Source organism: Oryzias latipes, chromosome 17, assembly GCF_053564925.1.
Source record: "Oryzias latipes strain Hd-rR chromosome 17, Olatipes_Hd-rR_3.1".
In the NCBI taxonomy this organism is placed as follows: Eukaryota; Metazoa; Chordata; class Actinopteri; order Beloniformes; family Adrianichthyidae; genus Oryzias; species Oryzias latipes.
In genome coordinates, this window is record NC_136253.1 from 18,973,590 (window position 1) to 18,995,861 (window position 22,272).

General features: G+C 39.3%; 1 protein-coding gene across 4 annotated transcripts; it reads left to right on the forward strand.

Annotated features, from left to right (window-relative positions):
- Positions 1-481: 481 nt before the first annotated feature.
- Positions 482-16,179, forward strand: LOC101168897 (glutamate decarboxylase 1). 4 transcript variants are annotated; one of them, XM_020710873.2, is made up of 17 exons: positions 482-776; positions 1,472-1,588; positions 3,091-3,147; positions 4,289-4,426; positions 4,716-4,958; positions 5,766-5,856; positions 9,378-9,490; positions 10,258-10,373; positions 10,577-10,656; positions 10,768-10,822; positions 10,907-11,023; positions 11,102-11,166; positions 11,238-11,316; positions 13,106-13,255; positions 13,348-13,455; positions 13,599-13,688; positions 13,783-16,179. In XM_020710873.2, the coding sequence occupies exons 2-17, from the start codon at positions 1,513-1,515 to the stop codon at positions 13,954-13,956; spliced, it is 1,752 nt and encodes a 583-aa protein (XP_020566532.1). In that variant the 5' UTR covers positions 482-776; positions 1,472-1,512; the 3' UTR covers positions 13,957-16,179. The 4 variants fall into 4 exon arrangements, with proteins under 4 accessions (XP_020566532.1, XP_020566534.1, XP_020566533.1 ...); XM_020710874.3 differs by having other exon boundaries at positions 603-842; XM_020710875.2 differs by lacking the exon at positions 3,091-3,147.
- Positions 16,180-22,272: the final 6,093 nt, after the last annotated feature.

Sequence of the window (22,272 nt, forward strand, 5' to 3'; positions counted from 1 at the left end):
CAATTTTTATGTTATTATTTCGAAATTGATAAGTTAAGTCATGCATAATTAACTGTTGGATTTAAAACAGTAAAATAAAGTAAAAGGGGATATTATATTATGTGAGTAAACCTTGAAAAAGTTGTTATCGGCTTTGAAACAAGAATGCTATATATAGTACATTCCTCCCCAATCATGTCTCTTTATCTTTGATTGTGATATTACAAATCATGTTGCAGATTAGATTAGAGGATTTTTTTGAGGGGGCAGGTATTTTGAATCTATTTACTATATTCTATTTGGACTCAAGGTCCCTCTGAAGTCAACTGAAATTTCCAAACTGGTTTTACAAGGTCGTTTTCTGTGTGGCCGAGGCAGAAAGCCTGCACATATTTCACATCCACTCTTCCTGTCACAACGACCTCCACCTGCGTGAGCATGAACCCACGCATTCGGAGATTTTTTCTTTTTTTTTCCCTCCCTAAATTGAACTGTGGCTGTCACTTGATTTGAGGGAAGCATCATGGCTCGTCAGAGGGAGGCGAGGCTGTGACTCATGCGTGCAAAGAGACCAATAAGCAGCGGAGCTGTAGATATAAATAACGAATAAAATGTTTTCTTGAGGAGGGGGAGAATAAGGCTCACTTGCGTTCTGTGGCCGGATGGAATTTTAGGAGTTGTCCGCGCGCTCTGTTGATATTTCACCATCGGGACTGGACTGTTTCTTGACCTGCTTTTGGGTGGCAACAGTGACATTGACATTCTGTGGAGCAGACAACCTGTGCGCCCGTGAGCCGGTGAGACGCGTCCTCTTGTCATTTCAGCTCTCCAGACTGATCATTTTCCCTCATCATTGGTGAAATGTGAGCGTTAAAGGTTTATTTTTGACATAGAATGCAACATTTTTCCTCATGTCTCTGATTTAGTTTTTTTGTAAAAATATAAAATATGTGTAAAAAATGTGCACTAAAGATCTTTATGGTGTTTTATTTGTGCGTTTTTATGTAATAAAATCTGAATCTGAATTCTAAATGATCTGAAGATTATGCATCTTTTTTTAATCATATGTTTTAGCTGTTATCAACTGTTGCGATAATAAGATTTTATCAGGCACATGATGATCCTTCGTTGTGCAATTGATTTCTGCTTGTGCACATGGGAAACTTTTAAAATGTCTAATTTCTGTTGTTCATTTCAATTCTTAATTCACATTTAAACATAGATTAATGGGGGAGTGGGAATAATTCATTGTAATGGCCACGAATATGTTTTATTGTCTGAAAAGGGGGACATTTCAGGCGCACCTTATCGGTGCAGCGCAAAATTGCGCGTCCTCCTTTGCTGACCACCCGCATGTCTGACGCGACGCACAAAAAATGTAAATCATTTGGAGATAAAATCTTTTTTTTTTAATCCACAGGTTCTGTTCTCAGTCTGAGTTGTATGCACTGACCCGGAGAGTCTAAAAAAAACGTAACCGTTTTGTTTGCAGCTGAGTTATTTCCTGTTCGGGCATCAGATAACACAGGAGTGATGGCCACATCTGAACCGAGAGCCACCGGCGGAGACCAGGACCCTAATTCAGCCAATTTAAGACCTCCATCGGCAAGTAGGTTCTCACTCCTTTTTTGACTGCGCGCATCTTCTAGGGAAATCTTTTTCTTTCTTTATTTTCTTTCTTTCTGTCTTTCTTTCTTTCTTATTATTTTTAGATTATAAAAAGTAGTAAAATAGCAGTGCCTTGCTCAAGGACCAAACCCATTCAGCGCCCACACTGCTCGCTTTTAAACCCCCCCCCCCCTCCTACTCTCCCCTCCTCAGGCTGATAGAAACGGTCTAGCCCGGGCCATTTGCTTTGAGGGCTCTGTCATTAATCATTGCGGTTAAAAACAGAGCCATCACAGCTGCCTGTCGCTGTCTGGCGGATCAGCGGCGCGTGCCAGGCAGCAGAAATACTGCACCTTTCAAAGCTTTGGTATTTATAATGATCCAAAGCAGGCTGCTGACACTGCAAATTGATATCAGCTATTTTTTCTTGGCGAAGGGAAATATATACAATTGAATGTTTCTTCCTGTCCTCTCTCATCTGCGTAAATGCTGCATGGAGAGGTCTGCTCATGTTTACCTCTGCAGATAAAACCTTATCAGAGCTTCCAGAATTTCTTCCAGCTGCTCTTTCAGATCCAGAATAAAAAAAGGAAGCAATCCAGTGGTTAATAAATCATTTTACACCTTTGGTTCACCCAAAAGATTCACTCCGTTTGCACTGCAAGGCCAGAGAAGAACATGATGGGTCCTCAAAAGTCAAATGTGGGATTTTTTCATTATTATTTATATAATTTAATTAGAATGTACTTACCAAACTTTAGTAAATGGAAATTAAAAGTGAAAGAACTGTTTTTGATGTCAGACTCATTGCTGTTGGCAACATCTCTGTTACGCACCATCCCACGCTTAAAGCTGTTTGTCTGTGCTTGCGCCCCGGCGTGCTTCTGCCTCGGCCCCCCAACTGCATCCCGGAATGCTTTAGTATATTGAAGCAAATTAAATATATATATTTTTTTTTTATTAAAGTACATCCTCTTCCCGCGTGGATTCTGCTGCCCCGGTGCGCTCTGCTTTTTTGCTCCCGTCCTAGTTCAACTGCACCTCTGCGCTCCTGCGTGGACGCACACCGCGTGTGCATGCATATAAGTTTTCTGCTTCCAGGCCGTAGACATTTGCAGCACCCTGCAGTCACATAGTCTACTGTGTTTCACTCAATTAATCCCGGCCCTCCTCCGTGAGCTCATTTCACGGGTATTAACTCCAGTCTGCCCCTTGGCTGGGTGTGGATCTGGCGTGCGGGCCACTGACAGTCCTCATTGAAATCAATTCGGAAATGTAAGGTATGTTCTCTAAAAATATTGAATATGGCTTAGGTACATTTTGTAACCAAATGTGACACCTTCTATTAATTGGATGAATACAAAAAAAATCCAAACGCCTTTCAGAAACGCCGCCCACGCGCATCATCACTCTTTCACTGTTCATTGTGCTTCATCATCCGCGTTTCTCTTCTTCTTCATCGCGGCCTACTGCACAGAAACTGAAATACTCAATCTGTTTTAGCCAACGAATATGCGTGGATGCACGGATGCACACGGAAACTGGGGATGAAGATTTGCGGTAAGAATTTGTTTTGGGCACATTCACATCTTCCGGTCACAGTTTTCCATGCCATTTGGATTTGTTTTTTGGACCATCGGATTTAGGTCATGATGCATCCTCAGAGCATCCTCCGCCGTCACTGCGCGTTTGCATCTTCTCAAAGGTCAGCGGACATTAGCCCGTAGGTGCGGAGATGAGAGCCCCAGATCAGACCTCCAACCTCCTTCCCCAGCTCCAAATGTCTTTTCCATTTCAGCAAAGAGAGAAAAAAATCATCACGACAAGCTTGAACAAATATATATATATATATATATATATATATATATATATATATATATATATATATATATATATATATATATATATATATATATATATATATATATATATATGTTAAACCTTATGAAACGTTTTTTTCTCATTCTTCAAGATTTATATCCTATTAAGGGTCATTAAAATTAATAACACGACCATAATGAATAGATGCTGTAACAAAAGGAAAGTATCGATGTGGTTGTCTTGGTCTAAGCCAGGTAAAGGCCAACAAAAGTCTATAATCAAATTGATCGTCGCTGGACTATAAAAAGTATTGGCATTTTCACGCACCGTTATGGAGGTTTATGGAGCCTCAGATATTGATTATGACTGTTTAATTTGTAGCAAATGAGATAAATTTAAGCTTCGACATGATATTTAATGACTGGGCCTTTTACTGATAACATGCAGACCCTGAATTAAATCTGACGAGAAGAGGCCTTCATACAAAGAGTCGATAAGTCATAAGGCGCATTTGGCCGCGCGTTCTGCCTCGGGCCTGCCTGCATCCCTCATTGACCTGCTCTTAGAGCGCGCGTTTTAGGGCTGATCTGTCCTGGTCAGCGAGGTGATCAGTGCGTGGGGTGTTTCCTGACAGGGGCTGTGATGTCACATGGATGACAGTCGCGTGGACGCGCACCATTTAAATTACGCAGCATCTCGTTTGCAGCAGGCTTTGGGTTTTTGGAGGCTGTGATCCATCACTCTTCTCTCGGGTTTCCGCTGCGTAAAAGCGCAGCGCTTTATTTTCTTTGGCATCGTCGGAACTTGCTCGCCTTTTCCTCTTAGCATAGGATGGAGGTGTTTGGCGATAACTCTTTGTCTTCGCCGTGCAACACCTTAGGGTTCCTGCAGAAGAACAACAGTCTGGACGAGAAAGGCAGGCTGGCGGGCCATAAGAACCTTCTCTCCTGCGACAATAGCGGCAGGGAGTCCTGGTTCCGCCGAACCGAGACTGACTTCTCCAACCTTTATGCCAGAGGTAAAAAAATAAAAATCAAAAGACAAAAAAATTATAATTGTCATTATTATGAACAAATAACATTAACTTTAAATATCAAACAGAAACATCTATTTTATTCCTTTTCTTTTTGCTTATTTAGTTCCATGAAATTATTGTTTTACAGTTTAATTTTAAGGAATTTACACTTTGAAACTCAAACATTTTTAAAGGTAGGCCTACTGTAATGCACAGAGAAAAGAAAAAGGCAAAATGATCCACTTTAAATTAACAATAATAGTATGCATGAAATGACCTATTTTTGCTTCAGATCTTTTGCCGGCCAAAAATGGCGAAGAGGCCACCATGCAGTTCCTGTTGGAGGTGGTTGACATCCTCACCAACTATGTGAAGAAAACATTTGACCGCTCCACCAAGGTGCTGGACTTCCACCACCCTCACCAGCTCCTTGAGGGCATGGAGGGCTTCAACCTGGAGCTGTCCGACCAGCCAGAGTCCCTGGAGCAGATCCTGGTGGACTGCAGGGACACGCTCAAATATGGAGTCCGGACAGGTGGGTCAATTCTGTAGGCTAATAAGAATCAGATAATCTCAGTTAGCTGATAAAAAATCATTTGTGCTTATGATCTATTTTTCATAAATGTGTTTTTCCTTCCTTGTAATAATGCAAAACAAATCTTTTTGTGTTTTCTTTAATAAGCTATACAGCCCATTACAATGCTGCCTAATTTATCACCCCCCCATAATTCAAGTGACCATACTTTCCTCTCCCCCACAACTTATTAAAGCAAGTGTCGCCAGAGGGGATCCTAAAATAGACGGATTCAAGCTGTTTGAAACGACAATCCTCAAACTGTCCCCTGGGTTTATCACGCAGATGCCCAAATGGCTTCACCTCACTGCCTCATATTTCCCCTCAGTTCTTGTTTTATACACCAGGACTGACTTTTAGAGTTAGCTGTCCTTGGTTACTGAAAGAGACAGCATCTCTTTGTTTCTCTGTTTTTTTTTAGAAAAATGTTTGTTAATTTATTCATTATTTTATTGTTGCAAACCTCTTTTTATTACAAGGGACATTAATTATCTATAGAGTACCTGCAGGCGTACTGCGTAGGCAAGCACCTTTAACTCTAAGTGGTTGTCACATATTGCTACCAGTGTAATTATGGTATACTGAACCTGCTATGTCAGATCCTGAAGGTATCACGCTTGACCAGGAAGGTAGAATGAACCAAAGAAGAGTTTATTCTATCCATTTAAATCATAATTAAGACATCAGAGTAAATCTCCTGGCTACAGTCATTATATTTAAAAAAGCTTTCATTGATCTTCCATGAAATTTGTGCATGTTGTTTTTCAGGCCACCCACGTTTCTTTAACCAGTTATCTTCTGGTTTGGACATCATTGGATTGGCTGGAGAGTGGCTCACTTCCACTGCCAACACCAACATGTGAGTCAGCTGTCCTTATATGGGCATTTGAGCCAAACAATGTTATCTGTAGGTTCTTGATGGGACAACTGGGGTCTCCTGTTTGTCGGCCACTGGAAAATGCCGGCAGGCTTGATCATATTTTGGCACAACGGAAGTCTTTGTCCCTTGAGTTTAGTTCCACACAGGTCACAGCAGCTGCCGAGGCCAGTTATGTAAAATGTTTTTCCCTTATGGAGTGCATATTGACGCGTTCTGGGGCCATGACACTGCCACACTGTACATCGGAGGCAGACGAGCCCCAGGGGTTGTTAGATTGCATATTGATCTCAGGTCAGACTAACATGATGGCCCAGTCGAATGGAGGGCACGGACCACGTCTGCTTCAGTGTAGATACATATACTCCCAAAGACGACGTGAACATGCTGTAAATAAGAGGTTAAGAGGATCAGCAACACCACAACATCTAAATACACGAACACTCACTTGTATGTTTTGAAAACAGTCCTGGTTAAATGCAACCTGTAACTTAACTCATGGCAGACTTTTGGTTGGGAAAAACACACCATCTCACTGATGGATAACAGAGATCATTTATTTGTTAAAAAGTCCTTTTATCCATTAATTCTCCAAACTGCTTAGCCCCTTTTTAGGTCACTGGGTTGTTGGAACCTTTCCCAGCAACTGTTGGGCGAAGGCAGGGTACACCCAGTATGGTTTACCAGTCCATTACAGGGCCTGTTACAAAGCCTTAACAGATAAATAAAGAAATATGTCCTCCCTGGACTGAGTGACTCCTACCCCCTCGGGTTTCAAATTGGAAGTCCCTGCTGGCTCCAAGAAGCCCCCCAAAAAATCCCATAGACTTACATTGACATGTAGACATGAGTTATAGCTTCCGTTTCTTAACACGTTTTTGATAATCTAATGTTTTTTGTTTATATTTTTTCTCCAGTGAAAGTTATAAGCTCAAGTAATAAGCTGACCAATCTTAATAAAAGTAGGTGGCCCCACGCTGAACGTTCAAAAACGTTTGATTGACAGATTCTCCTGAGCCCGCTTTCAAGTAGGGGTGTGGACTTCCAACAAGCTCACTCCTGATTAGCAAGAGTGGTTGCCATAGAAACAATGACTCAGACCAACTTGAAATGACGACTGCTTAATCGTGTCGTCTGGCTCCAAAATGGCGACTGAATTGAATTACTTTTGTTGGAGCCGGATGTAAAACCTTTCCTGTGGGTGACGTCACACTCACTCGGTCCAGTTCTCTTATACGGTCAATTGTGAAAATCGTAAACGTTTCTATTGGAACAAGTCTGCACCTAAGTTGCAAACTTTATTCATGGTCATTGCTGATATTTTTTATGTATTTCACATCAATCAGATATATTTAGGTAATCATGCATATTTGCTGTTTAATATTGTTACTCGGTTTTTTTTCAGAAGAACTTTAAGCGGGACTTGTACAAGAACAGTGCTAAAGAAATACAATTGATTGTAACGACTTTAAAACATATATAACTGCAAAAACAGCAGCTTTAATGCTTCATAAAATCCTGCACAGATCCCCGCAAAGCAAGAGAAAAGATTAGCTGAGACGATACAAAATAAAACTGAAACGCCTCATTTACCTCATTTCTAAAAACATTAGCTTAAGAAGCCAAACCCTCTCAGAGAAACTCTGCCATCTCATCTCCAGTTTGAAAGAATGTCCCTGGAGACAGAGCCATGACTTCCCACAGTCGAACACACTCTCATAATGACACTCGCACATTCACACACCAGCTCTTGGTTGTCCCAGATACAGCAGCAACGGTTTCCAGTCCATTGACTGCAGGCTCATTGTGAGCTGGTCTTAGCAGATAGGCCAGCTGGGCCCCACACTAACATACAATGTCCTGGGGCTGCACAGAAAACCCTGTGACGGTGTGGAAACTGGCTCCTGCCGCCCCCCGCGGAGTGCTCATTCCAGCTCTATTGTCCCAGAGGATTCAGAGTGACTCAGTGCTCCTTTGAGGGGCTGGAAGTGAAGTGCGGTTTCGGGTCAGAGGGTTAGTCATATACAGACACACAAACACACAGGGAAATGCACACATATGTTTTCAACCACTCACCTACACACACGGAGTGCCCTTGATGATGATAATAAGGGCATTTAGGGGCTGTCTCTGGAGACAGGCAGGTGACTGAGGGGTAATTTTCACCCTGAAAGGACCAATGATTGGCTCTGATTGTGATAATGATCACCATTATTGTTATTACAGCATGAACTGACTCAGAGACAAGGAGAATTTTAAATGGATGCACCATTTTTTCTGCCTTTTTTTGCAGTTGGAACCAGGCTTGTTGGAAGGGAAAGTGGGATTTGAAGGGTATCTGATACTTTTGTCCAGCGCATCAAATGACATCATGAAATTAGGTCAATGAGAGGCAGTGAGGCATTTTGTCCTCTCTGAGATGTTATCCTTTGTTATAGAAAACCAAGGTCCAGATCCCTTCTTCCTTTTTTGTTCCATTATTTGTTCCTCTTATATTTCTGTCCTCAGTGGAGATTTTCAACCTATTTCTCCACCTCTTTGTGCCTCATTCGTTGTGTTTCTGTCGCCCCCCCCCCCCCCACCCCCCGGACGCTCACAAAAATCATTTTACCCTCCTTTGTTGTCCTCCGCCACCGTTTCCTTCAGCACATTGTTTCCCTCCACATCCCCCTCCCTGGAGCCCTTATCTTTCCTTTTCTCATAGCCAAACTACAACACACCGCGATCCTTGTTCTTTTTTTAACATCCATTTAATTAGGAGTGACGCGGGAGGGACGAGATTTTTTTGACTTTGTTGCCGTTCTAGCATCAGAAGCAGTGAAGTGTTGTGTAACTGGCCTCATTAGAGGCAGGTTAAACAGGGATCAGTCCTGAGGGTATGTCTCGGAAAATGCTTGTCAGTTAGTAAAGAGAAGAAAAAGCTCCGGTTTCACCACAAGGGGCTTCTCTGAAATGCCTTTAACACTGTCGTCTGCTGAGCTGCCACTCTTTTTTTTCTGACACTTTTGTAATCTCTGTCTCCTTTCTGTTTTTCTTTATCTTTTATTTTTTAATGAAATTATGAAATCCACTGATACAGGCCCGTTCTCATCTTTGGTATTTTTGGGACCACCAGCCACTGTTATCTCTTTGAAACATCCTCAGTGCTCATCCTCAGCCGCTCCTCAGGTCCTCTCAGCCATTCTATCATTCCATTCAGGCTCTCCGTGGAGATTGGCAGAACTGACAGATACACATCAGGGCTTTGTGTGCTTTAATTAAACTACTCAGTGATTTTAGGAGGCATTTGAATATGAATGTTTGCTGATTGACTCCTATCAGGCACTTTTTAATTAGCCCAGTCAGCACCAGCTCCACTTCGAGCTGTATGGATTGAACTAAATGAAAGGTGAAAGAAAATTATTATGCAGCACGCATGTGTTTCAGCTCTGTAATGTGCAGTGAATTGTCTGCAGTACAGAATCATGCTCCGCATCCATAAAGTGTGACGGTGTGATTGACAGGTTCACCTACGAGATCGCTCCAGTATTCGTGCTGATGGAGCAGCTGACTCTGAAGAAGATGAGGGAGATGATTGGCTGGCCAGCAGGAGAAGGAGACGGCCTCTTTTCTCCAGGTCAGTCAGTGTTTGGTCACACTGAACAGTAGATTTATGCTTCGATTGTTTGGTTTCTATTTTTACCCATAAATAACAGATGAACATCATCAGCAAAGAGGTTGAGGGGTGTGTTCCTAATAACCACAGCAATATTTCCACTCAAGACTTGATGAGAAATTAGAATTTTTTGGATTTAAGATTTTTTCTTTAACTTTCAATCAAATCTACAAGAAAATTTTGCAATATCATTTTACAGATATCAATATCACAGATAGTATCAATTATGATGCGTTGGGTGATTTGGTAGTTTTTTTTTTATCACAACAATGCTAGTTTTTTACCCACTGTCTCAAATTTGATGCACCAATTTTAACATGGTGAACCTGTATTTTAATAAATTAATTATCAACACATTTTGCATTATTGTAATACAGTAAGTAGGCATTTAAAAAATAAATGACAATAGATATGACAATAGATGAGTTTTTCTCACCATAAAGATTTTAAAATAAGCCAAACTTTTACTGCCAAGTGTTCTTGAGATTTCACAGAAGCAGTCATTTTTAAATGACCCTGGGAAGCCCTTCTACCGCCCCTAGTGGAATGAAGATGAACTACAGGGCAGAAAACATGGACCAATGTTTAAGATAATGGGTTTTCAAGGAATGCTTGATGATGCTAATGAGATAGGGCATGTATCAAATATGATACAAATGGTTATGAAGGGTTAATAGGATGTTTCATGACACTTAATGTTATATGATAACAATACCTCTGCTTGATAGGTGGTGCTATCTCCAATATGTACAGTGTGATGATCGCACGCTACAAGTATTTCCCCGAAGTTAAAACCAAGGGCATGTCTGCTGCTCCCCGCCTTGTCCTTTTCACATCTGAACATGTATGTAACCAGTAAAAACAAGTGTATTTTGGAAAATACTAGGAATTTCTCCAAGTTTTCATGAGTTGTTCTAAGCAAATGTTTTAGCCATTTATTTAAATTTTTCATCAGAGCTGTTTTTGACTTAAAAGGAGAGCAAAACTTCACAGCTCAAATAAAGTCTGGGAAAAGTGCAGTGGTGGATTTAACATTTGTCTCTGCAGAGCCACTATTCCATAAAGAAGGCTGGAGCTGCCCTGGGCTTTGGGACAGATAACGTAATCCTGCTGAGCACAGATGAAAGGTTTGTTGAGGATTCATTTATTAACATTTAAGGCAAAAGAAGGACAGAAGGGGAATTAAAATGCAGTGTGTGCAAAATGTCAAGTTTTGATGATGTTCCTGCTTTTTTCAGAGGAAGAGTCATACCTGCAGATCTAGAAGCCAAAATCCTTGATGTGAAGCAGAAGGTCAGCAACCTTCTCTGACATTTTCTTGCCCGTTGTGTTAGGTTTTCACATTTCTTCTTAAAAGACCTTATGTGATTTCTGCAGGGTTACGTACCCCTCTTTGTGAACGCCACAGCCGGCTCCACGGTGTACGGTGCGTTTGATCCCATCAATGAGATTGCTGACATTTGTGAGAAGTACAACTTGTGGCTTCATGTTGATGTGAGTAGGTCAGCTGCCATGAAGGTTAACAGATCACCTGCCACACTGCTCTGTAACACCACCTCCTCTTTTGTTCAGGGTGCATGGGGAGGCGGACTACTGATGTCCAGGAAGCATCGCCATAAACTCAATGGAGTTGAGAGGTATTTTCTGGAGGGTGGGGTTATTTTTTTCTTGTGGAACAATAAGTCAACAAGAGCATTACATTTTGCAGAGCAAACTCAGTCACGTGGAATCCACATAAGATGATGGGCGTCCCTCTGCAGTGTTCAGCCATCCTGGTCAGAGAGAAGGTACAGAAGCACACATCGTAATGATGCGTTTACTGACTCGACACACAGTCTGGACTGTCCCAATCCAGTAGGGCACACTTGATTACCCAGCCCTCACAATGAAACAGTGCTCTAAAGCAAAAGCATGTGTATGTGAGAGATGAACACAGGAAGGTTTGAAAACAGGGTTTCCTTTTACCTTATGTGCAAAAAATGACAAGTAGCAAATAAAATCCCACTTAAACTTTATAAAAAATTGAATAAATAGTTTTCAAGTGTGTGAAAAGTTTACAAAGTTGGGAAAATAAAATATCTGATACAGACCAAACCTAGAAGAAAGCCCTGGATCCAAAGGAGAAGAGTATTATCTGAAACACATGGTAAGAAGTGGCTCACAGAAAGAAAAATATGAGAAAGTTACATGTAATTGTTGAATTAATGTGTTTTGAGAAAATGAATACTGACGTAAAATTAATAAGTATTAGGAGAAGAAGAAAAAATAAATATCATTTTGTTCAATGACTCATCTGAGTTAGGATCTGGTGAAAATGGAGGATGTGGCAACAGAGGTCTATTTGAGAGACACTATTTAAATAACATTTCATTGCAATGGAAAACTTTTCATCCAGTACATTTTACCCAAATTACTGTCAATTTGTCCATTTTTTTGCACCGTTCGTTCCCAGTTAGCTTGTCATAGTTAGCATGTCTCGTCTGCCGCTTGATATTGAACTCCTTAAAAACAGTAACAGTTTCTTGGCATATTAGGCAGACATAGTTGTTACATATTTCACTGAAAGAATATTCTAATTTCCACATGTCCTTTACGGGCCTTCATGGTCAGTTTTCCTTTTTTCATTTCCAGTTTATATTTTAGAAATTAGTTAGAAGGTGTCAGAGAAGGATTGCAGGACACTGTTGCCACAGGTTTACAACAGCTTACAACATAATTTAGCCAATCACATTCAAGGAATCACATCGTTTTTGAAGGTGCTGGGGGGCACATATTGATTTTTGTGAGAAGGATCCTGCATGCGAGCCAGTTTAAATTTGAACGCAGGCCACATTTTCCCCACAGGTCGGACTTTGTACATGCCTGATTCAAACTCAAACCTTAAAACCTTAAACCTAGAATAGAATAGGATAGAATATATCTTTTTTTGTCATTGTCACAGGTACAACAAAATTAAAAGTTCTTCCTGGTCTGTGCAACACTTATACCTTAAACAACCCATGATAAAAAATGTACAACTAAAAATGGTAAATAATGCATAATAATGCACATAAAAAGTGCATAGTCCAGTTAATAAAAACAGGAAATTTGCAAAGCAAAAAATAATTTAGTCATCCACCAATTGTAAAAGTTCTCCCACTTAAAAAAATGTGAGGCCTGCAATTTTCTTCATAGGTATACCTAAACTATGAAAGACAAAATAAGAAAACAAAAATCCAGAAAATTACATTGTCTGATTTTTCAATAATTTATTTGTAAATTATGGTTGAAAATGAGTATTTGGTTACCCACTAACTAGCAAGATTTTTGGCTCTCAAAGACCTGTAACTTCTTCTTTAAAAAAAACAGGCCTCTCTCATCTTTTAAAGTGGGAACTTGAGTCAGACCTCCTCCGAGTTATAAAAGAAATGATTAAAGGTGCCCGTGACAGAGTGGCAACCTGTCCAGGATGTCCCCTGCCTTCACTCACGAGTGGCTGGGATAGGCTCCAGCAGCCCCATCACCCAGAAAGGGACAAAACGGTTTTAGAAGATGAATGAATGAATGATAAAAGACATGTTCTTTGTTTGCCTGTAGGGAATCCTGGCAGGATGTAATTCCATGTGCGCTGGCTACCTGTTCCAACCAGACAAACAGTACGATGTCACCTATGACACAGGGGACAAAGCCATCCAGTGTGGCAGACATGTGGATATCTTTAAGTTCTGGCTAATGTGGAAAGCCAAGGTGAGATGGAAGGACCATCTTTAAAATAATATATTAATCCATCTGAATTTTTGTCTTGAAAAACGCTGACTGGGAAAATGTTTATCCTTCAGGGCACCATCGGGTTTGAGCAGCACATTGACAAGTGTTTGGACCTTTCCCAGTACTTGTACAACAAGATCAATAACAGGGAGGGGTTTCAGATGGTGTTTGATGGAGTGGTGAGCTGTTTACCCTTTTGTTGCACAGTTGATGCTTTATAGAGTTGAAGAATCTGATTAGCATCTGCAAATAAAAAGGAAGAAAAATGTGTATTTTATCAGTTTGTGTGCGCTATGCATTAAGTGCCTTTATCTGCCTGCAGCCTCAGCACACAAACGTTTGCTTCTGGTACGTCCCACCCAGCCTGAGAGGAATGAGCGACAGCGAGGAGAGGCGGGAAAAACTCCACAGGGTACGATCCTCCTCTCTGATGTATTTTCAGGTCGTTAATTAGCTTTCTGTAGGACTTCAAGCTCACATTTTGTTGTTTTTTCCTTCTTTGTCAGGTGGCACCAAAGATCAAAGCCATGATGATGGAGTCAGGGACCACCATGGTGGGCTACCAGCCTCAAGGAAATAAAGTCAACTTCTTCAGAATGGTGGTGTCCAACTCGGCAGTCACACAGTCTGACATCGATTTCCTCGTCGATGAGATTGAAAGGCTGGGCCAAGATCTGTAGAACGCACGAGCTTTCATCCCTTCCAGAGACCAAACTCAAAAAGATTTATGTCAAAAAGAAAACCTGGCGAGGAGGAACGTTCGCAACACTGCAGGCGAAGACGTTTCGGGTCATTTCCCTACAGTTGGTCTTTGCCTGGAGCGCTGTGACTGTTTCTGCAGCCACAAAGAAATCCAACACTCAATGATCCACATAATTCCTTCTACAAAAAGTACACAACTGAATTCTTCAGGTACAAAAAAACTTAATATGAAATATTAACCTGCTGTTCAGTCTTTTGATGTGTAAATATACGTGATCTAGTTCCTGGTCCAAACACATCTGTCTTTTAAAGGCGATGTCACAAAAACACTACATACATTTTGCACCTATTGCACTAATGACATGTTGGTCTTTCGTGATACATGCGTGATTTAAGTAATTCATAAGTGTTTCTTGCGTTTATCATTCGTCGATGTGCGCAGATGTCTGTCAAGGATTTCGCCAGACAAGTCTACGCAAATTCAGTTTGGAGCCGTTCAAACTTTTATGTCGGTTTAGAATTTCGAAGTTTATGCTTATTTTACATAGTTTATACGCAATTATTACGTACATCTTATGCCACTGTGTGTGATTTTTAGCAAGATTTTTGCGAGATTGCGTGAAAAGTCTGTGTGTAACTGACTTTTCTGGCATGTAACACTGATGTTTAACTTTTATATCACGTATACGGTGCACATGTCACGTTCAAATTATGTAATTAACGCATGAATCACTGATGAATTGCATAAAAAAGGCGCCATAATCACACACGGTTCCTGTTGTAAATTGTGTTCTTTGCGTGGTTTATTAATTACGTTTTGTGGGGTTTTAACGTGGTTTGTTTGTGATACATCTATAAAATTGTACAACCTTTCTCACTTTTTCCACATATATTCACGTATGACCAGTTTTTATTCATGCAATATGTGCTAAATGTAAGAAGTGGCTGTGTGATATGACCTTAAGGTTTATGTGTGCCTGGGTGTGCGTGAGTGAATATTTTAAATCCCAGAAAGAGGAAAAAAATGCACAGATTATTTAAAATGTTATCAAATTATTTTATTTTATCACACATTTGCTTCTCACAGCTTGATGTTTGTCCTGAACGTGTGATAAATACATTACGTGTTTCCTGGATGAATCTATGTATGCATATACGGCGTAGAAGTGTTTGTACACTGAGAGACTTTAGTATCCTCTGGCAGGAGTTCTACAATCTAAAATAGCTTTTCCTGTAGAAGCTTGATTATGAGATCAATATTTAGAATGACTTTGGTCCTTGTGAACCGCTGGTTTGTCCTGTAAACAAAGCATTTATGCAATACCTATAGAGATTACAAGATTATATACAGTTTAATATACAGATGAATATTTCTTGCGATTCCGCTGCAGATTCAGGTCTTTTGCTGTCAGAGTATCGGTTTGCGTCTTACCTGTAAAATGTCAGTGAATGCACTTCCATTAACTTTGAAGGAATCTATACGGATTCATTGTGTTCGCCAAAGAAAGAAGGAAAGAAAGAAAAACAGAGCAATCCATCGTCTTTTATGCTGTACTTTTCGCAAGCAATGTTGGTGTTTGACAATTCTGCCTGTTTATCTTCAACTATGATGCAATTAATAGAGTTTATTTTTGTGACTGTGAATTGTTTTTGGCTGAATGTTTGGAAATGACTGACGGGCCTTCTGATAAGATGTAGAATGATCTTCTGCTGTTTGTTTTTCTCATTTTTTAGTGGGAAGCACAAGGATGTGAGAATGTATGCTTCTCTGGGCTGGGAAGAAAGAGATGTCTTATTGGTTTAAATCCTACTGCATTTACTGTAATATAATATATTAATTGTAAAACATATTACTTGTACTGTTAATGTTACAGGGGCCCATGTGAAATACCTTGTATAGAGGTTCCTGTTGGTGTCTTTGCACATTGTTCTTCTGTCTTTCTTCCATTGTAAATGGATGTGTGTTCAGATATATTATAAGTAAATATTCATCCTTATTAGGGGCCGTATGTGAATGGCACAACCACAAATGTCATATTTAAGGGAATCTGTACTGTATGTTGCCAATGACTTTCCGAAGTGACCGCCTTGGGTTTGATGAAGCTAGCTGTAAGGGATTCCTTTCCCAGGACGTTTTCAGTAGGCACTTTAACCGAAAGACCATCATAGAAAAAAAATAAAAATAAATACATTTGAATTAAGTTTGAGTTTGTCCTTTTGAAACATTAACAACATAACTAGAGTTATCAAAATATGCAAAACATTTATTGGTATTTTTTCAAGCACTCAACATATATAAACAGAGGTGGGTAGGTAAAGTATTCAAAAACTTTACTCAAGTTAAAGTGTTGTTATGTTAGCAAAATAGTACTCAAGTTAAAGTAGAGAGTAGGCATCCAAATAATTATTTGAGTCAGAGTAATAAAGTACTTGAATTAAAATCTACTCAAGTAGCAAATAATTAATCAGTAATGTCCTACTTATGTCATAAAAGAATGATTGAATTCAGAAACAATGCCATATTATGCCACAACTTTCAACAAGCACAATAATATCGCTAGAGGAGACACGCCCCCTTGAGAAGCCTGGCCACCGTTGGGGGAGCGCGACGCCATCTTGGTGAGGTCGTCGGCGCCTACATGACAATGATTTCTATAGCCTTTAGTGGCAACTAAGTAACTTTTATATAATATATGTATATGTATATTTATATATATATATATATATAAATTTATACTATATATAATATATATATATATAGATACATCATTTTTTTTGTTAAGAAAGAGAAGCAGTCAGCCTCACAAGCTCAAACTTTAATGAAAAATGCATAGTTGCTGGTCTTCTTACAAATACATTTTTTTACAAAGAATTTTAAAAATAATTTCTAAACATTAAGAAGTTTTAGACCTCTTTCACATGTATTTTAAATTATTGAGAAAAGCCCTACAATAAGTCAATAGTAAGTAAAAAAATATCAAGAATAAATAATAACAATATATAAATAATAAGTCAATAAATAAAAATAAAAAAATCAATAATAAGTCAATAAATAAAAATTAATTAAACAAATAAATCAATAATAAGTCAACAAAAGGTCGAAAAGTTAACAATAGATTTACCCTAAAAAAAACGTAAAACAATATATTTACCCCACTGATTCATGTGAGTGATCAATTTGTGTAACACAGATGGTTTGGTGCCGGGTTTCAAGCAAACAGTCTGGCCTCTTATCAAAATCTGCTTCCACAAAATGTTTTGAACATAGCCAAACTGTATTGCTAGTTGGTAACCACAGCGATCCATCTGGGTTAGCTCTTTGTATTGCTAAGGCCCACTTTTTCCTTAAGTCTGAATCCATTGGAAAGCTGCAAGAAAAGTTCAGTCACTGAGTCAGAAACATATAAATCTATATTACTATAATAGCCTAGTCCTGGTATACTGTATATAGGTTTAACACAATAAAGTTTACATTTATGTTGACAGCAGATTATACGTACATCATGCAGCATGTTGACAATAGCCCTGCAGCATCATGCATGTCAACATGTGTACTATCAATGAAGCTCCTGCAGCATTAAAAGAAAAAATTATAATACTTCCCTGTGAAATGTTATGCATTCCTCCTTCGTGGACTCATTTATCCAATTTTGGCAGTTAAACCCACACAATGAACTGGCATTTTGCAAAAAATGTGTTCACATGCATGCACTGCAGCAGTGACTTGACCTCACCAAGATGGCGGTGCTCTCCTCCCATGAGGAATCACATGATGTCTCCTCTAGCGATATAACTCATTGGGAAAAACATGCAGTTTTGTAGAATAAAACATTTGGCAACATTTGCCGCAACAAGTTGACAATAAATAGTTAACTCCCCTCCTTTTTTTTGCATTGTCCTTTTACCAAGACATTCCTCTTAAAAACTCTTTTCCTTTGATTTTAGTCGTGTAAAATTAGAATGAAACAAGAAATCATATATTCTAACAGTGGACAGCCTGATAGACTCAATGTGAGTTGCTGCAAAAGATATTTTTAGTTTTCACTCAGTAAAGTTGAGCTTTAACAGTAGCTGTCTCTTGAGGTTTTTGCAGTGAAGCTGTGATATTTTAGCAGTGAAAAGAAGCTCTGCATTACTGAAGAGTCTCTCACAAGCTGCAGATGCTGAGATACCCGGTGTATTGGCGTAAAAATTATGTTTGTTTTTTCAGACTTTTACTCAAGCAAAAGTAAAATTAATGTTATATAAAGCCTGCTCTCACAATTAGAATTCATCCAAAAAGTTACTTAAGAAAATGTAACGCTGTAAATGTAATGGATTACTACCCGCTTCTGATAAACAGTCATGAATTTTTTGGAAAGAATATATTAAAATGGCAAAAGAAGATAAAGAAACACACACACACACACACACAAACAAACACAGTACAGACCAAAGGTTTGGACACACCTTCTCGTCCAAAAAGTTTGCCTTATTTTCATTCACACTGAAGGCATCAAAACTATGACTTAACACATGTGGAATTATATACATAACAAAAAAGTGTGAAACAACTGTGAATATGTCATATTCTAGGTTCTTCATATTAGCCACCTTTTGCTTTGATTACTGCTTTGCTCACTCTTGGCATTCTCTTGATGAGCTTCAAGAGGTAGTCACCTGAAATGGTCTTCCAACAGTCTTGAAGGAGTTCCCAGAGATGCTTAGCACTTGTTGGCCCTTTTGCCTTCACTCTGCGATTTAGCTCACCTCAAACCATCTCCATTGGGTTCAGGTCCGTGACTAAGGAGACCAGGTCATCTGGCGCAGCACCCCATCACTCTCCTTCTTGGTCAAATAGCCCTTAGACAGCCTGGAGGTGTGTTTGGGGTCATTGTCCTGTTGAAAAATAAATGATGGTCCAACTAAACGAAAACCGGATGGAACAGATGCTGTGATAGCCATGCTGGTTCAGTATGCCTTCAATTTGGAATAAACTCCCAACAGTGTCACCAGCAAAGCACCCCCACACCATCACACCTCCTCCTCTATGCTTCACGGTGGGAACCAGGCATGTAGAGTCCATCCGTTCACCTTTTCTGCGTCGCACAAAGACACAATGGTTGGAACCAAAAATCTCCAATTGGGACTCATCAGACCAAAGCACAGATTTCCACTGGTCCAATGTCCATTCTTTGTGTTCTTTAGCCCAAACAAGTCTCTTCTGCTTGTTGCCTTTCTTTAGCAGTGGTTTCCTAGCAGATATTCTACCATGAAGGCCTGATTCACACAGTCTCCTTTTAACAGTTGTTGTAGAGATGTGTCTGCTGCTAGAACTCTGTGTGCCATTGACCTGCTCTCTAATCTGAGCTGCTGTTAACCTGCCATTTCTGAGGCTGGTGACTCGGATGAACTTATCCTCTGCAGCAGAGGTGACTCTTGGTCTTCCTTTCCTGGGGCGGTCCGCATGTGAGCCAGTTTTGTTGTAGTGCTTGATGGTTTTTGTGACTGCACTTGAGGACACTTTCAAAGTTTTCCCAATTTTTCGGACTGACTGACCTTCATTTCTTAAAGTAATGATGGTCGCTCGTTTTTCTGTACTTAGCTGCTTTTTCTTGCCATAATACAAATTCTAACAGTCTATTCAGTAGGACTATCAGCTGTGTACCTGACTTCAGCACAACACAACTGATGGTCCCAACCCCATTTATAAGACAAATGAAAAACAAATCACACTTCTTAAACCTGACAGGGCACACCTGTGAAGTGAAAAACATTTCAGGTGACTACTTCTTGAAGCTCATCAAGAAAATGCCAAGAGTGTGCAATGTATATAAGTAATTATATATTGGGTTTTACTTAACTTTTTTTAAATCTACAATCCATTTCTTAACCTCTATTTAGAGTTATTCATACTTTACCAGTCCAAGTGCAAATCATATAGCAAATCCAAAAGTCTAAATAATATGAAATAAAGATAAAATGTGCTTTTTTATGACATTAGTTGCTGGGTTTTTCTTAGGTCCATGGTGGACTTGCTTTTCGCAACGCTTTCACAATAAATTAAGCTTTAAAACTCTGCCAACTGCCAATACAAGCCACCAACTATGTCTTTTAAACTCATGTCGTGTCTGCAAAACCTGCCGACAGCACCATCTGGCGGTAGTTTTGTAACATCACACGCTGTGGAAAGATTCATTGACCTCCTCGTGAGTCCATTTGGGATGCCACAACCCTCTATCCAAAACTGTACCATCTGTTACACCATTAAACCGAATCGTGGGGAAAGTGATTTGTTGTTTCCTTACTGCTTAAGAGTATGTTTAGGTGTCAAACAATCGTTGTGCTGAATTATAGAAGGATTTATTGTTTATTACTTTTACTTTTTTTAATTACACCAGGCTTAGTGTAAGCCAATTTAAAGTTATTTTTTCTTCATTGTTACTTACGTTTTAGCAAATTTTAAAAAAAAACTTTTCTGAATATTTTCTTTTGTTTTATAATACACAAATCAATTATCAAACTGAAACAAAACCCTGACTCAGAAATCGAGGTTTGAATCGAATCATGAGGAGAGTAAATCATTGCAGTCTGCAATGTTTGTTTTTGTGTGTCTATGAGAGTCTGAATTGCTTGGGTGAATAAGAGATGTCTCTGTATACCTGCTTCCCACACCTGATACTCATGCTGGTGTCCATGCAGACTGACGATAATAGATTTTGCGAGATTCAAAATTCATAATACCCATTGAATGTTAGTCATTTAATCCAGGCTATTATTTTTGACCATGCTTAAAGGCATTGGGGGGTGGGGGGTCAGTTACTGGCCCAGGATGTAGTCAACAACTTTTTCCAAGAGGGCACAGGGAGCAGTTGGATTGGCCCACAGCTCCGCCCTTGTTTCCTATGGGCAAACATGTGTCATGTCACCACTGGGAAACAAACGCTCAGGGAGTATACCAGGGGTCGGCAACCTGCTTGATTAAAAAAAAAAAAAATTGGGTTTGAGTAACAATCTCTTCCCACAATGAGTTTATTTAAAGAAATGCACGCCGTAGGTGGAAAAATTACATAAATAAGTTTGCCATAGTGACATGAGAACGTTGGAATAATGATTCTGTGTTTTTGAAACTGTTGCCCGTGAGATGACTGATGGAGTGAAATAAGCATGTCTCTAAGCGAATGTGAGCGCATGCGTGAGCGGGAAAAGAGATAGCTGCATCGCCAGCTGTGTTTCATGTTTGTGTCTGCACAGCTGTTTTTTGGGGGGATCATGCTGATATTTATAAAGTTATGAGTTCAGATTAAACCCAGACTTTCTTTCTGTTCTGCCAAATGTCAATCTGAAATGCGAACGAGTGTTAAAATGAATACTACAGCGAATCACCACTTCATTTATCGGGATTGAAAAAAAGAAGAATGACGCTGTCCAATTGTGGAAAGTTTATATGACTATAATTAGCAAACTAATGTAAAAATGTTTAATTTCACATGCAATAAAAGCCCCATCACAGAATTAAGTTACATGAAGTTACTCAGACCCCGTCTCATATTGTTACAAAAGATGAACAAGCCAAAACGCACTTACATATTTCATGTAAGTGGTTGTAAAGGTCTTAGAAATATTGATCTTTTGTTGTTCTGACATATCCAATCCTATTGCTGTAGGTATGACAAACCACAAATGCAGTCCTTTTTATTTTTCAAACAAACATAGTTGCAAAACTATTTAAACTCTGATGTCTTTCTTGCTTGTGCAATATTTTTTATGAAAGCACTTTTTTAGTTAATGCCAAAAAAATTTTTTTAAAAGAAATTTGATAAACTGTTTGTGAATTAAATTAAAAGTCAGATACTGTATATTGGAAATGTATTTGAATTTCTTGGTATTAGAATTTGCTGGCTATTTGGTGATGGCACAGTTGTTAAGGAAAACATTTCAAATAGGCTCTTCATGTCATAACTGTGTGTGTGTAGCATAATTTAAAATAAAATTCAAAACCAGAAATGCTTCCATAGTCTGGCCTAATACAACACTGTCTTTTTCTAAACGTTGAACCATGTATTTCCCACTTTTATTAACCATACAGCAATTATGTAAATAGTTTCATCCCCTAAAACAAGCAATCAATATTTAACATGATGAAAGTTTGCTCATATTGACAAAATGAGCAAAATATGATTGTTATTAGGCACAAAAAAAAGGTACCAAAAAACTAAGAAAGTTTTCATTGGAAAAGTTGCAGGTTTATCATTTGACCCCTAGATGGCGCTTGTGACTGTCACAAATGAGGCCAAAGGGTCAAGTTTTATTAC